Here is a 17,120-nt window from a genome sequence, read left to right on the forward strand (position 1 = left end):
CTTTTATATGTCTTTTTCTACCAAGAGTAATTTTAATTGGTTGAATCTAGGATCAGTAAATACTAACTGTGTGTCAAACATGCAAGAAAAGAGGACTGGACTTATTAGACTGATGACAGCGCAATGTAACACTTACCAGTAATGACATCTTTAAGTTGCAGTCTGTGGAATGCTGTTTTCCCATTGATGCCACGCCAGTTGAGCTGTTTGGCAAGGGAGTTGGTAAAACAGTGTTTCATCACTCGCCAAACGCAATCCTTAACGTCCAGTCCTCCAATGACACTCAATGCAGTAATCTGAAAAAGATCATTTAAAAGCTAAGGATCCATGCATTATATAAACACTAGTCACAATAACCTAATTTAAAAAAAAAAACATTATTTCCCTTTTCCCATAGCTGATATTTAGCATCACTGCTGTCCAACATACAACTTAGGTGGCAAGTAAAATATTAACAATAGTTTCAAATTGGGTCCCCCATCCTTTTAAGTTGGTAAGGGCAATTATTACCATTTTGTTTTGAAGGTCTGCCTCTTCCCTCACACGTTTCTCCAGAGCCAGCAGGGAGGTTACATCTTTTAGCGGCAGTATATCTCTGCCAAGGGGATCCGGCCCACCAGCAGGTTCGCCAGGAATTTTCTGCATGGTCATCTGAATGACTTTGAGTTGATCCATCATCATCTCTTGATTCGTAAGAAGTCTATGCAGAAGAGCTAAAAATAAGGACATTCAACATATATAAATTAGGGCTGTCAGTCGATTAAAATATTTAATCGCGATTAATCACATGATTGTCCATAGTTAATCGCGATTAATCGCAAATTAATCGCACATTTTTTATCTGTTCTAAATGTACCTTAGGGGAATATTTTTCAAGTTTTTAATACTCTTATCAACATATGAGTGGACAAATATGCTTTATGCTAATGTTTATTATCATTTGAACAATGACAAATATTCTCATGAATATTAAACACAACAACCTCTGAACATTACAAATATTCGCCTCAATTCAACCTGGAACCTCTCATACAATACAAATGGTGTGTGTGGATGTGTGTGTGTGTGTGTGTGTGTGTGTGTATATGTGTGTGTGTGTGTTGGATCGTTGGAGCTATGTGCAACTCAAGGCATATGCTCGAACGGGAGCTGCCTGGACGCTGCAATCATGTTGCTGAGTGTGCTGACTTTTCATACAATGTCCCACTGTCTGCTTCCTGCATAAAGTCAAGTGCTCGGCACAGTTGTGGCGAAATGTCGCTCCTCTGTTTTCATTTAAACAGCTCCTTCTATCCGTTAGCGCAGCTAGCTAGCACCAGATGCTAACAACAACAATGCACGTAAGGTCTCTCTCTCGCTCGCTCAGGCCACACATACACACACCCTCCCGGTCCTCCCGATGGCCAGTCGGTGCCTGCCGGTGAGCGTGGAAGTGTGGTCTGCTGCCGCAAGCGGGCAGCAGGAGCGGGGCTGTCAGCATCAGCTTGTCGATGGTATTTTAAACTCGATGCGCTCTGAAACTACGGGGCGGCCGAGAAAAAAAAATACACATGCGTTAATCGCGTTAAAATAATTAATGGCGTTAATTTTTTTTTGCGTTAACAGCCCTAATATAAATGCATCTTTTATCACACTATTTCTCCTCTACTCATATACAGTATATGTGTGTGTGTGTATATACACATACATATACATTTACAGACAAAACAATAACAAATTGTGAAATCACTTACGAGCAAGACCCCCTTCGCTTTCATCTTGTCGTTGAGTTCCAGGATTTTTCTCAGACCGTCGGGGTTCTGTTCTTCTCAAAGACCCAGACCGCTGGGGTTCTGGGCTTCTCAAAGACCCAGACCGTTGGGGTTCTGGGCTTCTCAAAGACCCAGACCACTGGGGTTCTGGGCTTCTCAAAGACCCAGACCGTTGGGGTTCTGGGCTTCTCAAAGACCCAGACCACTGGGGTTCTGGGCTTCTCAAAGACCCAGACCACTGGGGTTCTGTTCTTCTCAAAGACCCAGACCGCTGGGGTTCTGTTCTTCTCAAAGACCCAGACCGCTGGGGTTCTGGGCTTTTCAAAGACCCAGACCGCTGGGGTTCTGGGCTTCTCGCAGACCGTTGGGGGCTTGTAATCTGCTTGTGAGGTTTTGTGGTCATAACTACTTTTTTTTAATGCATATGACTGTATATCAAAGCCTGGCCCTTTTATGTTTGGGGCTGGTGGCAATGTCCTTTTTTGTTTGACAGTAACGTCATTATCACTGTCACTCTCAAATCGAATGTTCGGTCTTGTGTGTGAGTGTGTTTGGGGGGGGGGGGACACAGGAAATGAAAGCAGAATTAATTTCAAAGATTACAAAGGAAAAACAATACAGCATAAATTATGTGTTAAAGAAATATCAGATAAGATGTATATCTACCATGACTCATTAGTAAGTAGGGATAGTTTGGAGGCGAGGACAAACCCACTGCATTTTGTTTTCAGAGCACCATTTTTTTTAAATAGTGTTTTTAACATATTTGTTTAAATACTTAAGTTATGAAAAAAAACACTTCTCTATTAAGGTATATTAGTCTTAATTATTGAGAGGTTGTATATTAGATTTGAGAACTTGAAAAAATGCACACATGTTGATTTTTCCATAACATTTACATCTATAACAATAGTAGTAGAATTGCACTTTAATACTTTTTACAGCCTTTTACGCTTTTTTTTTGGGAGAACATCCTCCTCTTCTTCTTCTGCTGTTTGAAGATCAGTGTGGGTTTCCGCTTGAGGGAGTTTTAGAGGAGCGGTTTTGTAGTTTGCTGTAAAAACAAGAGAAATATCATTATATTATGATTTTTCAAATCAGTGAATCCTCACAGTAAATATGTTATTTGCATACCAGCTGTATATAGAATTCGGACACTAAATGCATCCCAGATGTGTTCAGGCTGCTCCTCATTTCTTATGGCTTTAATTAAGTCGTCGTGCTTGTAGTGAGCTGGCCACTGACAGGTATCATCTGCAACCCACAGTGCTGGAACTACTTCAACCTCTTGGGTTTCCAGAAACTCAACAATGTGAAACATGGCCTAGAACAGAAAGAGGCACAAAGTTACTAGTTTTAAGAGTATACTATAAACACAGTAACCTTTTGTTTTTTCAAAACGGCAAACGTATTCACATAATAAGAAAACTTTAAATTAGAAGAAACCTTTTTTTATGATAATCCTTATGCTATAAAAGGTGAATGATGGCTTAATTGATCATTAATACATGTTCATAATAATATGGGATACGCACCTACAGAGATAAGTGAAGGCAGGCTGGACACTGTCACCGCTGTTATGCACACAAATGATCAATCATTTTCCTCAAGATAAAAAGCTTGGTTAAATTCAGCAGTCCCAATGACTGTTACCACACCAGACTTAAGACTGCAATTTAGGATGGGTCTGCATGAAGAAGTGGCAGAACAACAAAACCAACCTCCAAAGGTAACCGGACACACTTCTGCACATTGGTATCTAACTTGAAGCACATCAGATTTGGTGACAGATCTGACACAAAACAAATTCCCAAATATGTGGAGTCAAGGGGATAGTCAAAAAACTTTTCAATGTGTCTATATTCTTTGCAGACAATGTATTCCTCACCCTCAAAGACAATTATATTCTGAACCAAGAGTATGTTATTGTTCCTCTTGATACATCTGTCCCTCTCTGATGAACTGATGACAAACTCATCTGTTGCCAGTTCTTTAAACTGGGAGAAATGTCCTGTAAAGCCATGTGGAACAGGTCCATCTGAGTGTAGCCTTTTGAATTTTTTGTGGGTTTTCAAAGTTTCCTCATCTTTTAAACTTGTTGAATCAAGTTCTGAAATTCTGCGTATAACTTGCTGCAGTGGAGAGCTAGGTTTTCTAACCATTCTTTTAATTGTTTTTAAGTAGTTTTCGAAAGGAAACCCTGATATTAAATCTAAGTGGCCATGCACCTTCACATCATCACTGAGATGAGTCAAACCATGTATGTTGTAAACTAAAAACCCCTGACCATAGAGTTCCCCAAAATGCTTAACAAATGATCTAAGTAGCGTGTTTGCAAAGTCATTTAACAGCAAGCAATATGTTGGACTTGCCAAAATGTATATACTCACAGACAACAGCATACAATTCTGATAAACCTCAGTAGACAGCACATCCCTCAAAACGACTGGACCGGTATAAAGTAAGAACTGCCTAAGTTCTGTTGCCTTCCATCGTAACCTCTCAGTAAGGGCCCTTGGCCTTCTAGCAAATTCTGAAGGTATGTAACTTCTGAGAGCAAGCAATTTTTCTGAAATTAAAGAGACTTGCCTGGATGAAATACGGGAATGCAACTTGACGCTTGTGCCCATCCATAAATCAAGCAGACGACGAACCACACCTAAGCACACTAAATGCATATAGTCGTGTGGAAATCCACTGACCATAGGAACAGATGTTTCACAAAATGGGGAATGTTGTATGTGGTGGTCTTCATCCTCTGCATTTGAAAAAGATACATCAGTTCTTGCTCTAGCATCAACTTCTGGGAATGTCATGCGATGATTAATGTAATTGCCTGACTGTACACATTTATCACAGCCACTGTATCCATTGTGTGACTTAATACCCTTAACAAAGGCCCTCGCAGGAGCATCACAGATTACTGAGGACACAGTCAAGAAGAAGGTCTTACCATTAACAACAAATCCACTACTCATGGTTTTTAACTCACAGACCAGATCCTTCAGATATTCTGACAATGACTGAGGCTTTGACTTCCCACAGAAAAGAGCAATCAGCACAGGTTTTCTACAATACCCCTGGAGGATTCCCAAAATTGGCCAGAACTGAACAGCTGAACTTTTAAAAATTGGAAGACCGTCAATGTTTAATTGTAATTTGAAACTGTGATGACTCGGGACAACTGATGTAAGCTTCTGAAATATCTGGCTGAACATATTCTGTATACCTAAATAATGGAAAGATCCACCCGCCAAGGAAGCAACACTATGGTACGTCTGTGTTTTGAGGAATGTTCTTGCATCTTTTGGCAAAGAGGGGTGATGGGGTTTCAGTATAGACAAGAGGGCAGACAAAGCGATCAATGACACACCAAAATGTGTTGCCCAGTCTCTCAAACAACCCGCTAAATCATCTTTAGGAAGATCCCCTCTTTCATCCACATGGCTATCCTCGTCACTAGTTAATTCACTTTCCCCATTACTCTCTGACTGACAGTTTGGTGGGAGATCCGAGCCTGAAGCGACTGCTCCATGTTCAACACTATAGTTCTCTTCAGCATTATCCTCAACATCATTATCCTCGTCACCAAAAGATTCTAACAACTGGTTGACTCTTTTAACAGCCCTTTTCCTTAAATTGCTGCGAGTGATATTCCACTTTTCCCTCTCCATGAGACAGCAATTACAACAACAATTACTCTTTGAGAATTAACCAACCTGTATAGGTTGTCAACAGCCAGTTACTCTGAAAAAGAAAGAAGAAACAACATTTAACATTGATACTTCATATAGTTAGCGAAGTGTATCACATGGAAGCAGCTTACCTTAATGGTGACTTGCCACTCTGTATTTTCTGCCCACCTTCAAATATCTGTAACATAGTGTGAATATGACTGTTAAGGTCAAAAACATCATGATACAAACATGACAAAACCAAAATGTGGGACAGGTAATTTTACAATTCCTAGGGGATAATAAAAATCCAATTTATAATACAGAGCAATAAATCCTAGGTAACAACATTTAACAACTTCCTACAAATAAAAACATGTGATGCCTTACTCCCTCCCAAAATTGGTATGAATTGTATCTATTATTGTGATCAAGTTCAGTTCTGATTCGTTTTTACAACAAATCAATAAATGGTGCGCCTCAACAAACAAAAAACAACATGACACACATGTTTGATACATTTAAACAAACAGCTAACAGGAGATTAACTACAATATTCCAACGCTTACATTAATTTTGGAATATAACACAGGAATATGGAAAGTTTGAGGTGTGTGGGTTTTACATTCACAGAATTACACATATTTCTGGGGGATAAAAAACGATTCTAGTGTTAAGGGACTCTCGTTAGGCTACCTGTTGGATTTTCAGTTTGTAGCTAACTCTGGAGTTAGCTCCCACTAAGAATATTAGCTTAACTGGAGTTAGCTCCCACTAAGAATATTATCTTTAGCTCCCACTAAGAATATTAGCTTAACTGGAGTTAGCTCCAACTGAGAATATTAGCTTAGTAAGATACCGATTGCCAGCAGAAAGTCATATTTATAATGTCATTTCAAACTTACCGTGACTCCACTGACTTTTGCAGTTTTCCACCGACAATCCTTCCAACTGACAGTGCGCCTTTTTTTCGCGCTTGTTTCAAGTCAGACATGCTGCGTTCAAAAGGCCCCGGAAATGGGATACTCCAACTTTAAATTATGCTAATTCCCACTTATACATAACCACAAGACAGCAAGAAGATACAACTACAACTACAATAAGGTTAAAGACCCATAGTAGTATTGAAAATATTTGATTTGATTTGAACAAAAAAATTAAATAAATCTGTATTTCTAACAAAGAACTTGAAGGCTATTCATAGGGTTGTTCTAACTCAAACCTGGGACTTCCTAGTTCCCACGAATGCAGCATAGTTTAAATATGGGATGAAAAAGTTAATGTCAGATAACCTGAAAAACATATTAATAACTGTTTTCTTTAAGAAATATATTGTTATTCATTATTAATAAAAATGATAGTAGTTATTTAAATGACAATATTTAACCCAAATGTAAGACAAATTAAGAATTTTTTATTTATTTTATTTATTGGTGTTAGAATGTCACCATCAGGATAACAAAATGGTCACAGTTTGCCTGCAAGTCCCTTCCTCCAGCCACACTCTCATCCCCTGCTCTCTGCTTTACGATCTGTCCCTGTCTCAAGCCCCTGCTCAACTCCCAGGCCATGAACTTTCTCCCTAGACCTGGCATCCTCGAGCCATCTGATGCCCTCAGACTTTTTCACCAGACTTCATCATTCCCCTGCTCACCTTTTCTCACTTCTCTCATCAGCCACTCACTACATGTACTGGTCAAGATCCTTTTTTCTTTGCCATTTCATTCCAGCTGCTATATGTCTTGAGTTTTTGCTTTTGAACTTCTGTCACCCGATCCTGGACCAGAACCTACTTACCTCCCTATATTGTCTATCTACCCGTTACCCGTTCACCTGCCTGCCTGTTTGCCTACTTGCATCTGCCGTAAGCTAATTTACAATAAAACATTGCACTGCTTCAGTCTGCCTGTCTGACTGCATTTGTATCCCCTGCTGCCCGCACTTCCAACCCTCACTTGTGGAGCAATCTAGAAGTTAGATCACACATGGCCTGTTAGCACCCAGTTTGGCTCGTTGATACCATCTTATAGGGCACAGTTTATTGTCCCAAGAAGACATTTGTCTTGCAATCAAGTTTTGCACATACAGCAACTCCAAATGATCTCAACCAAATATACATTCAAAGATCAAGGCCATAAAACAGTGAACTTCACAAGTCTGAACCTAATCACTCAGACACTTCACTTACACAATATATGTTAGGATTTGTCTGTGTTTGTATTTTTCGTGTCCTTTTCTATCTTTGGGTTTCCTATTTTATTTTGTAAAGTGTTTACCCCCGTTTCCTGCCTGTTTGCTTTCTGTCGGTTTCCCTCTCTGATTACCCAATTGTGTTCACCTGGTACCTATGTGTTTTCTCCTCCCTCCTCACCTGTCTCGTGTTTATGTGATTAGTCCTGGGTGTATTTAAGTTCTGGGTTTTCTGTCTCTCTTTGTCGGGTTGTCTTGTGATTTGGCTTGTCCTCGGTGAGTGTTCTGTCTGTGTATATATAGCCTTGAAATAAAGGAATTATTTTGACTTTAATCTGCATTTGGGTCCTACTTGCTTCACACACCGTAACATTACAACCCGACCAGAAATATGGGCCCAGCAGATCCTTTTGAGCAGGAGTTATTGGACTTTACTTTTTCTTTGGCTACCTGCTCTGATCAATGGATAGGAGCGGTCAGGGTTCAGCAGCGAGATGCTGCTCTGGCAGAAGCAGTCCACCTTACACTGAGGAATCAAAGTTTGGTGAAATTCTTACCTGCCAGGCTTTTAGATTACCTCACAATTTGTTTTCCCGATCCTGACAGACCCAGGTCTCCCAACTCCTGTTTTGACACCACACGCATCGGTGTGGTCCGTCTGGCGTCAGCCCCTGCTTCTCACCCAGTGTTTGCTACTGTCCAGGAGCCATTCGCTGGTACTCGTCTGGCCTTTGGAGGTCCACGGAGCCTCCAAACGGCTCCTAAAGGAAGGGGTCGCAAGGCCAGGTTGGCAGCACGAGCCCAAAGGGCCAGGGTTCCAGAACCAGTTCAGCCCCCAGCAGTCATGGTTCCATGCCCCAGTACCATCCCACATAGCCATGGTACCGTGCTCCAGTACCACCCCACACAGCCATGGATCCGTGTTCCGGCTCCAGTGCCGGTCCCAGCAGCCATGGTCCCTGCTCCGGAACCGGACTTTACAGCCATGGTTCCGGCCCTGGTTCCGGCCTTAGCAACCATGGTTACAGCCCCAGTTCTGGCCCCAGCAGCCATGGTTCCGGCCCCAGTCCTGGTCCCAGCTGCCATAGTCCCTACTCAATTCCTTTCTCAAGTCCCTCCTCTAGTCACTTCCCTAGTCCCTTCTCCAGTCCCCCCTTTAGTCTCTCCTCTAGTCCCTCCTCTGGTCCCTTCCCGAGCTCCTCCTCTAGTCTCTCCTCTAGTCCCTTCCCAAGTCCCTTCCCAAGTCCCTTCTCTAGTCCCATCTCCAGTTCCCTCTCGAGTCCCCTCTCGAGTCACCTCTCAAGTTCCATCTCTAGTCCCGCCTCTAGTCAATTCCCTAGTCCCATCTCTAGTCCCTCCTCTAGTCACTTCTCGAGTCCCCTCTCCATTCTACTCTCGAGTTCCCTCCTTTAGTCCCCTCTCTAGTTCCCCTCTCGAGTCCCCTCTCTAGTCCCTCCTCTAGTCCCTCCTCTAGTCCCTCCTCTAGTCTCTCCTCTAGTCCCCTCTCGAGTCCCTCCTTTAGTCCCACCTCGAGTCCCTCCTCGAGTCCCCTCTCTAGTTCCCCTCTCGAGTCTCCTCTCGAGTTTCGTTCTCTAGTTCCTCCTCTGGTCCCTCCTCTAGTCCCCTCTGTAGTCCCTTCCCTAGTCCCTCCTCAGGTCACTTCTCTAGTCCCATCTCAAGTCCCTACTGAAGTGCTGTTGGAGGTCCCGCAGACTACTCTTCTGCCGGGGGTCCTGCCAACCCCAGGTCCTGTGCCGTTGGAGGTCCCGCCGACTACTCTCCTGCCGGGGGTCCTGCCAACCCTTTGTCCTGTCCCGTTGGGGGTCCCGCCGACTACTCTCCTGCCGGGGGTCCTGCCAACCCTTTGTCCTGTGCCGTTGGAGGCCCCGCCGTCTGCTCTCCTGCCGGGGGTCCTGCCAATCTTGTGTTCTGTGCCGTTGGAGGCCCCGCCGACTACTCTCCTGCCGGGGGTCCTGCCAACCCTATGTCCTGTGCTGTTGGGGGTCCCGTCGACTACTCTCCTGCCGGGGGTCCTGCCAACTCTGTGTCCTGTCCCGTTGGGGGTCCCGCAGACTACTCTTCTGCCGGGGGTCCTGCCAACCCCATGTCCTGTGCCGTTGGAGGTCCCGCAGACTGCTCTTCTGCCGGGGGTCCTGCCAACTCCATGTCCTGTCCCGTTGGGGGTCCCGCCGACTGCTCTCCTGCCGGGGGTCCTGCCAACCCTGTGTCCTGTCCCGTTGGAGGTCCCGCCTCCTACTCTCCTGCCGGGGGGCCTGCCAGCTCCTTGTCCTGTCTCGTTGGAGGTCCCGCCGACTACTCTCCTGCCGGGGGTCCTGCCAACCCTTTGTCCTGTGCCGTTGGAGGCCCCGCCGACTGCTCTCCTGCCGGGGGTCCTGCCAACTCTTTGTCCTGTGCTGTTGGAGGCCCCAACGACTGCTCTCCTGCCGGGGGTCCTGCCAACCCTTTGTCCTGTGCCGTTGGAGGCCCCGCCGACTGCTCTCCTGCCGGGTGTCCTGCCGGCTCCTTGTCCTGTCTCGTTGGGGGTCCCGCCGACTGCTCTCCTGCCGGGGGTCCTGCCAACCCTTTGTCCTGTGCTGTTGGAGGCCCCGCCGACTGCTCTCCTGCCGGGGGTCCTGCCAATCCCGTGTCCTGGTCCACTTCGGTGGGGGATCCTGCCGAGGCCTGTCCCACCAGCTCCGACACCGGGTCCTGCCCGGCCTCCGTCACTGTCGCGTCAGCGCCTTCCTGCCCGGCCTGCGGAGCTGTCTGGTCTTCGCCCTCTAGCCCGGCCCCCTGAGTGCAGTGGTCTTCGCCCTCGGGCCCGGCCCCCTGACTTTTCCTGCCGCTGCCTTCGCCCCTCCATGGTCCCCACCTTGGACTCTGTCTTGCCCCCGGGCCGTCCGCCCGAATCCCCCTTTTTGGACTCTGCCTTACCCCCGGGCCGTCCGCCCGAGACCCCTTCCTGGTCCTCTGCCTTGCCCCCGGGCCGTCTGCCCGAGACCCCTTCCTGGTCCTCTGCCTTGCCCCCGGGCCGTCCGCCCGAGACCCCTTCCTGGTCCTCTGCCTTGCCCCCGGGCCGTCCGCCCGAGACCCCTTCCTGGTCCTCTGCTGTGCCCCTGGGTGGTCAGTTCAGTCCCGTCCTCCTGACCCCCTCCTCCCACCCTGGTGGCTTAGTGATGCGTCCCTCCTCCGGACCCCCTCCACCCACCCTGCTCGAGTTTTTGGATTTTTGTTTTTTGTTTTGGGACGTCTGGGATCCGTCCCTTGAGGTGATTTTTCGTGTCCTTTTCTATCTTTGGGTTTCCTATTTTATTTTGTAAAGTGTTCACCCCCGTTTCCTGCCTGTTTGCTTTCTGTCGGTTTCCCTCTCTGATTACCCAATTGTGTTCACCTGGTACCTATGTGTTTTCTCCTCCCTCCTCACCTGTCTCGTGTTTATGTGATTAGTCCTGGGTGTATTTAAGTTCTGGGTTTTCTGTCTCTCTTTGTCGGGTTGTCTTGTGATTTGGCTTGTCCTCGGTGAGTGTTCTGTCTGTGTGTATATATATATATATATAGCCTTGAAATAAAGGAATTATTTTGACTTTAATCTGCATTTGGGTCCTACTTGCTTCACACACCGTAACAATATAAAACATAGTAAGTCAACTGACTATAGCATATGCAAGAGCTACTGTATATTAATAAAAACAAGATTGCCATTTAGAAGCACATTAAAGCCCCCCCAAAACAATAATGGTCACACTGACCTGGGGTCAAAGATTGCGAGATTCACATTACATTATCTCTGTGTGTTTGCTTACATACATACATATGTTATAGCACGTACCATGTCAGCCACAGTGGTTTGGGTTTGAATCCGGCCCAGGCGCTTTGCTGCATATGTCTCTCTCAGTTATTTGATATGTGTTTGAGCAGGGGACAAACATTCAAAGGGAACATCTAGCTAGGTGATACTGTGACACTGAAAGTAAAAAAGAGTTTGAGTATCCGGCCTACGATGAGTGAAATACACGTCACATCTGTCTCCAGAGCGGCTCAGTGAGCTAACCCTGAATTAATGTTTCTCTTTACTTACTAAGAATAAGAAAAGTCTCAGTAAAATAAGTTTGATACTTTTGTAAGGCAAATGTCAGCCTTATGAACGGAGGTACCGTGGGACTTGCCCTTCCCATGTACGGGAGTCCGCTCAATGGAAATGCGATGTCAAGTTCCGATGTCAAGTTCCTGTCAGCGGCTAGACATATGTTACCAGTGTTTACCAGTGTTGCCAGGGGCATGATAACATCCTCCACTGGAGGTTGGGTGTTGCTGCTGTGAATAAGGCCGACTATGGGTGCCGATGGGCGGACGGTAAAGCACCGCAAAGTAGACCCCCTTTAAGTGTAAGGCAAATGTCAGCCTTATGAACGGAGGTACCGTGGGACTTGCCCTTCCCATGTACGGGAGTCCGCTCAATGGAAATGCGATGTCAAGTTCCGATGTCAAGTTCCTGTCAGCGGCTAGACATATGTTACCAGTGTTTACCAGTGTTGCCAGGGGCATGATAACATCCTCCACTGGAGGTTGGGTGTTGCTGCTGTGAATAAGGCCGACTATGGGTGCTGATGGGCGGACGGTAAAGCACCGCAAAGTATACCCCCTTTAAGTGTAGCCAGGGGCACGAGAAACATCCTCCATGGAGGTTGGGTGTTGCTGCTGTGAATAAGGCCGACTATGGGTGCTGATGGGCGGACGGTAAAGCACCGCAAAGTATACCCCCTTTAAGTGTAGCCAGGGGCACGAGAAACATCCTCCATGGAGGTTGGGTGTTGCTGCTGTGAATAAGGCCGACTATGGGTGCTGATGGGCGGACGGTAAAGCACCGCAAAGTATACCCCCTTTAAGTGTAGCCAGGGGCACGAGAAACATCCTCCATGGAGGTTGGGTGCTGCTGCTGTGAAGAAGGCCGACTATGGGTGCTGATGGGTGGACGGTAAAGCACCGCAAAGTATACCCCCTTTAAGTGTAGCCAGGGGCACGAGCAAAATCCTCCATGGAGGTTGGGTGCTGCTGCTGTGAGGAAGGCCGACTATGGGTGCTGATGGGCGGACGGTAAAGCACCGCAAAGTATACCCCCTTTAAGTGTAGCCAGGGTCACCCTGCATGCGTCGTCAAATGTGATTGAAATGGACAGATTCCTGTACATTTCAATCACTTTTAATGGGAGTCGTCAGTATATGGAGCTTAACCCATAATTCCCGGACGTTCCAGGCCGAATTTGGAAGCTCATATGCGGCCTGCCATGCGCCTCCACCCGTGGAAAGCAAAAAAAAGTAAAGAAAACGGTCAATTATATGTTAAAATAATCAAAAATGAAGTTTTTGAAAATTCTTGAAAAACGGCTAAGTGCCAACGGGGGAGGGGGTCAAGTCTTCGGCGCTTCGGAACGAAGCCCCGGAGACTTTTGCACTCCCCCGTTGCAATTTACAACGGAGAGGGGAAACGAGAGCTCCCCTCCTCCGTCCAAAATTTTCATTCATCTTTTCCAAGCTACCATCTGCACGAAATCGGAAACCCGGTTTTTGAGAGCACTTAGAAAAAAACGAGCTATTTTCACATGATGGGGAAATCATGGAGGAATGTATCCGCCTCATGAGCACTTTGGATCGGATGAAATTGTTGCCTGGAGGACCCCCAATCATGGTTCTCACAAAACTTTAAGTTTTCAAACTGGTGTCTGGAGGAATGCAAGGGGAGTTGTCAGGGGACTCTACCCGCCTCAAGAGGCACTATTTTGGGATACATTTTATCCATTTTCACCCCTTTTTATGGTTCTTCCAAAAAGTTAACTTATACTTTTTCCGACTCTGGAGAAAGGTAGGGGGAGTTGTCAGGGGACTCTACCTGCCTTTTGGAACACTATTTTCGGATACAATTTATCCATTTTCACCCTTTTCTCTGGTTCTTCCAAAAGTTGACTTTAACTTTTTCCCACCCTGGATAAAGGTATGGGGAGTTGTCAGGGGACTCTACCTGCCTTTTGGAACACTATTTTCGGATACAATTTATCCATTTTCACCCTTTTCTCTGGTTCTTCCAAAAGTTGACTTAAACTTGTTCCCACCCTGGAGAAAGGTATGGGGAGTTGTCAGGGGACTCTACCTGCCTTTTGGAACACTATTTTCGGATACACTTTATCCATTTTCACCCTTTTCTCTGGTTCTTCCAAAAGTTGACTTAAACTTGTTCCCACCCTGGAGAAAGGTATGGGGAGTTGTCAGGGGACTCTACCCGCCTTATGGAACACTATTTTGGGGTACTTTTTTCCCATTTCACCCCTTTTTTCTGGTTCTCTGGTTGTGGCGGCCTCGCCCTGGCCGTCCACCCTCTGGGTACCTGACTCCCCTGCCTCCTCCGGGGGGCAGTTGAGAAGGGTTCAATGCCTCCCCGGAGGATACTGTTATCCCGGCAACCCGCCAGCAGATGAAAAGACCCACCCCTCCGCCTCTCCGCCTCTCCACCTCTTCTGAGGGACGAGGGAACCGCGCGGGGGTCTGCTGGAGGCTACTGCCGGGTGCTCCGTCCTGCGCCTCACCGGGACCCTGACTCCAGCGCGGTGTGGCGGCCTCGCCCTGGCCGTCCACCCTCTGGGTACCTGACTCCCCTGCCTCCTCCGGGGGGCAGTTGAGAAGGGTTCAATGCCTCCCCGGAGGATACTGTTATCCCGGCAACCCGCCAGCAGATGAAAAGACCCACCCCCCCGCCCCTCCGCCTCTCCACCTCTTCTGAGGGACGAGGGAACCGCGCGGGGGTCTGCTGGAGGCTACTGCCGGGTGCTCCGTCCTGCGCCTCACCGGTACCCTGACTCCAGCGCGGTGTGGCGGCCTCGCCCTGGCCGTCCACCCTCTGGGTACCTGACTCCCCTGCCTCCTCCGGGGGGCAGTTGAGAAGGGTTCAATGCCTCCCCGGAGGATACTGTTATCCCGGCAACCCGCCAGCAGATGAAAAGACCCACCCCTCCGCCTCTCCGCCTCTCCACCTCTTCTGAGGGACGAGGGAACCGCGCGGGGGTCTGCTGGAGGCTACTGCCGGGTGCTCCGTCCTGCGCCTCACCGGGACCCTGACTCCAGCGCGGTGTGGCGGCCTCGCCCTGGCCGTCCACCCTCTGGGTACCTGACTCCCCTGCCTCCTCCGGGGGGCAGTTGAGAAGGGTTCAATGCCTCCCCGGAGGATACTGTTATCCCGGCAACCCGCCAGCAGATGAAAAGACCCACCCCTCCGCCTCTCCACCTCTTCTGAGGGACGAGGGAACCGCGCGGGGGTCTGCTGGAGGCTACTGCCGGGTGCTCCGTCCTGCGCCTCACCGGGACCCTGACTCCAGCGCGGTGTGGCGGCCTCGCCCTGGCCGTCCACCCTCTGGGTACCTGACTCCCCTGCCTCCTCCGGGGGGCAGTTGAGAGGGGTTCAATGCCTCCCCGGAGGATACTGTTATCCCGGCAACCCGCCAGCAGATGAAAAGACCCACCCCTCCGCCTCTCCACCTCTTCTGAGGGACGAGGGAACCGCGCGGGGGTCTGCTGGAGGCTACTGCCGGGTGCTCCGTCCTGCGCCTCACCGGTACCCTGACTCCAGCGCGGTGTGGCGGCCTCGCCCTGGCCGTCCACCCTCTGGGTACCTGACTCCCCTGCCTCCTCCGGGGGGCAGTTGAGAAGGGTTCAATGCCTCCCCGGAGGATACTGTTATCCCGGCAACCCGCCAGCAGATGAAAAGATCCCACCCCTCCGCCTCTCCACCTCTTCTGAGGGACGAGGGAACCGCGCGGGGGTCTGCTGGAGGCTACTGCCGGGTGCTCCGTCCTGCGCCTCACCGGGACCCTGACTCCAGCGCGGTGTGGCGGCCTCGCCCTGGCCGTCCACCGTGCGCCCTCTGGGTCGTACCCGAAACTGTCGGGTATCCTTTGGGAGAATCAGACTCTGGAGGAACGTGAGGGGAGATTACAGGGATCTCTGCCCGCCTAACGAGTGCCTAAATGGGACACCGCACCATGATGCAAATGAAAACAAACACAGATTTGAAAATAAGCTGAGTGCGTCTTTCGTGAGTCTTTTCACGCTTCCTTCTTTTTTTACCCACGATTCTGGTGACATTTTCCGGTACCGAAATGCTCAAGAATACAGGTCGGATGGCGGTCCGTTGTCCGATCTGCAATAGCTCCTACCGTGCCCTGAGCAAGCACCTACAGAGGAACCATGGTGTGCGTAACTTGGATGAAAGAAAAATTCTGCTGTTGTTGGCCAACGGACGGACCAACATTAGGCTCCATCCCTGTACCATTCTGGGATGCGAGTACCACGGCACAAGGCTGGATCGCCACTTGGCCAGAGACCATGTTGAGCTGGCCCGGGAGGAACTACATGTGGTTCAAAATCAAATGAAAATGACAGTGGCCAAGAAGGAGCTTTATGAACTCCGAATGACAAACCCCACAATAGAAATGATTACCGCTTGGGCTGTTGACACGGTGGCAGACGACGATATACTGTCACAACCTCCACCCTTGTCCCCGGTGAATGAATGTGACAACCCGGACTGCAAAGAATGGAGGCTGGAGGCTAACGCAGTGAGGGCTCAGCGGGACATATATGCTGCTGAGGTGAAATCCCTGCGCTGCAAGTTGCAGCAGAGGATAAAGGACAAGCGACAGAGGATGGATCAGCGGGCCGGGGACATGCCCGCGTTCGATGGGGAGGAACGAGAGCGGGTCATTCTGAAGAAACGACCCCGACCAGAGTCGACACCAACGAGGCTGTCCAAGTCGAAAGGTCCCTCCTGCAGCAAGTCTCCCATTCCTGCCTGCAGCACGTCTCCCATTCCCGCCTGCAGCACGTCTCCCATTCCCGCCTGCAGCAAGTCCCCCACTGGCTCTCACACCCATTCACCCAGCTCCTCAGAGCCTGCATCCATCCATACCGAGGCCTCGTCAACCTCCCCTCCCATAAATTCCCCCTGGTTCCGGGGCAGGGGCCGGGGAAATATAATGCGGGACATAACATTCCCACGGATCATGGGTAAGTGTTTTGGCTATGTGACACATGCAGTTTCTGTAACACATCATGTGTTGTCATTAAAGTACTGTTTATATTTCACAGAGGAGTATCTGCAAGGATACCGGGAGCATTATGCAGGTATCGACCCACCAGTGAGGCTCCAGGAAAACACAGTCTCCAAACTAAGCAGAGTGAAGTCGTTCCTCAGTTTCATGGCACACGGTTTCAATCGCCTGTCTGACTGGCTCTTTTTGAGGGATCTCAAGAGGATACGCGGGTGGTCCCGGAGCCTGATGAAGTCAAGCCTTCAGGTCACGACCTCCGACTTCTACATCAAGAATATATCACACTTTCTCAAGTACATGGCCGACACACCGTGCAAGGGGAGCAGGCTCAGCCAAACGGACATGATTTTAATCAAACGGGAAGTAGTTGCCATCCTGAAGTCCCTGAGGAGAAAAGTACTTATCCACCAG

General features: G+C 48.5%; 1 protein-coding gene across 1 annotated transcript in view; it reads left to right on the top strand.

Moving 5' to 3' along the window:
* Positions 1-15,431: 15,431 nt before the first annotated feature.
* Positions 15,432-17,120, top strand: part of LOC139435654 (uncharacterized) — a 1,947-nt gene continuing 258 nt past the window's right edge. The window contains exons 1-2 of the mRNA XM_071206385.1: positions 15,432-16,665; positions 16,747-17,105. Coding sequence (XP_071062486.1) covers positions 15,759-16,665; positions 16,747-17,105 — 1,266 coding nt within the window. The 5' untranslated portion in view covers positions 15,432-15,758. The remainder of the gene's footprint in view (positions 16,666-16,746; positions 17,106-17,120) is intronic.

Source organism: Pseudochaenichthys georgianus, chromosome 17 (genome assembly GCF_902827115.2).
Source record: "Pseudochaenichthys georgianus chromosome 17, fPseGeo1.2, whole genome shotgun sequence".
Taxonomy (NCBI): Eukaryota; Metazoa; Chordata; class Actinopteri; order Perciformes; family Channichthyidae; genus Pseudochaenichthys; species Pseudochaenichthys georgianus.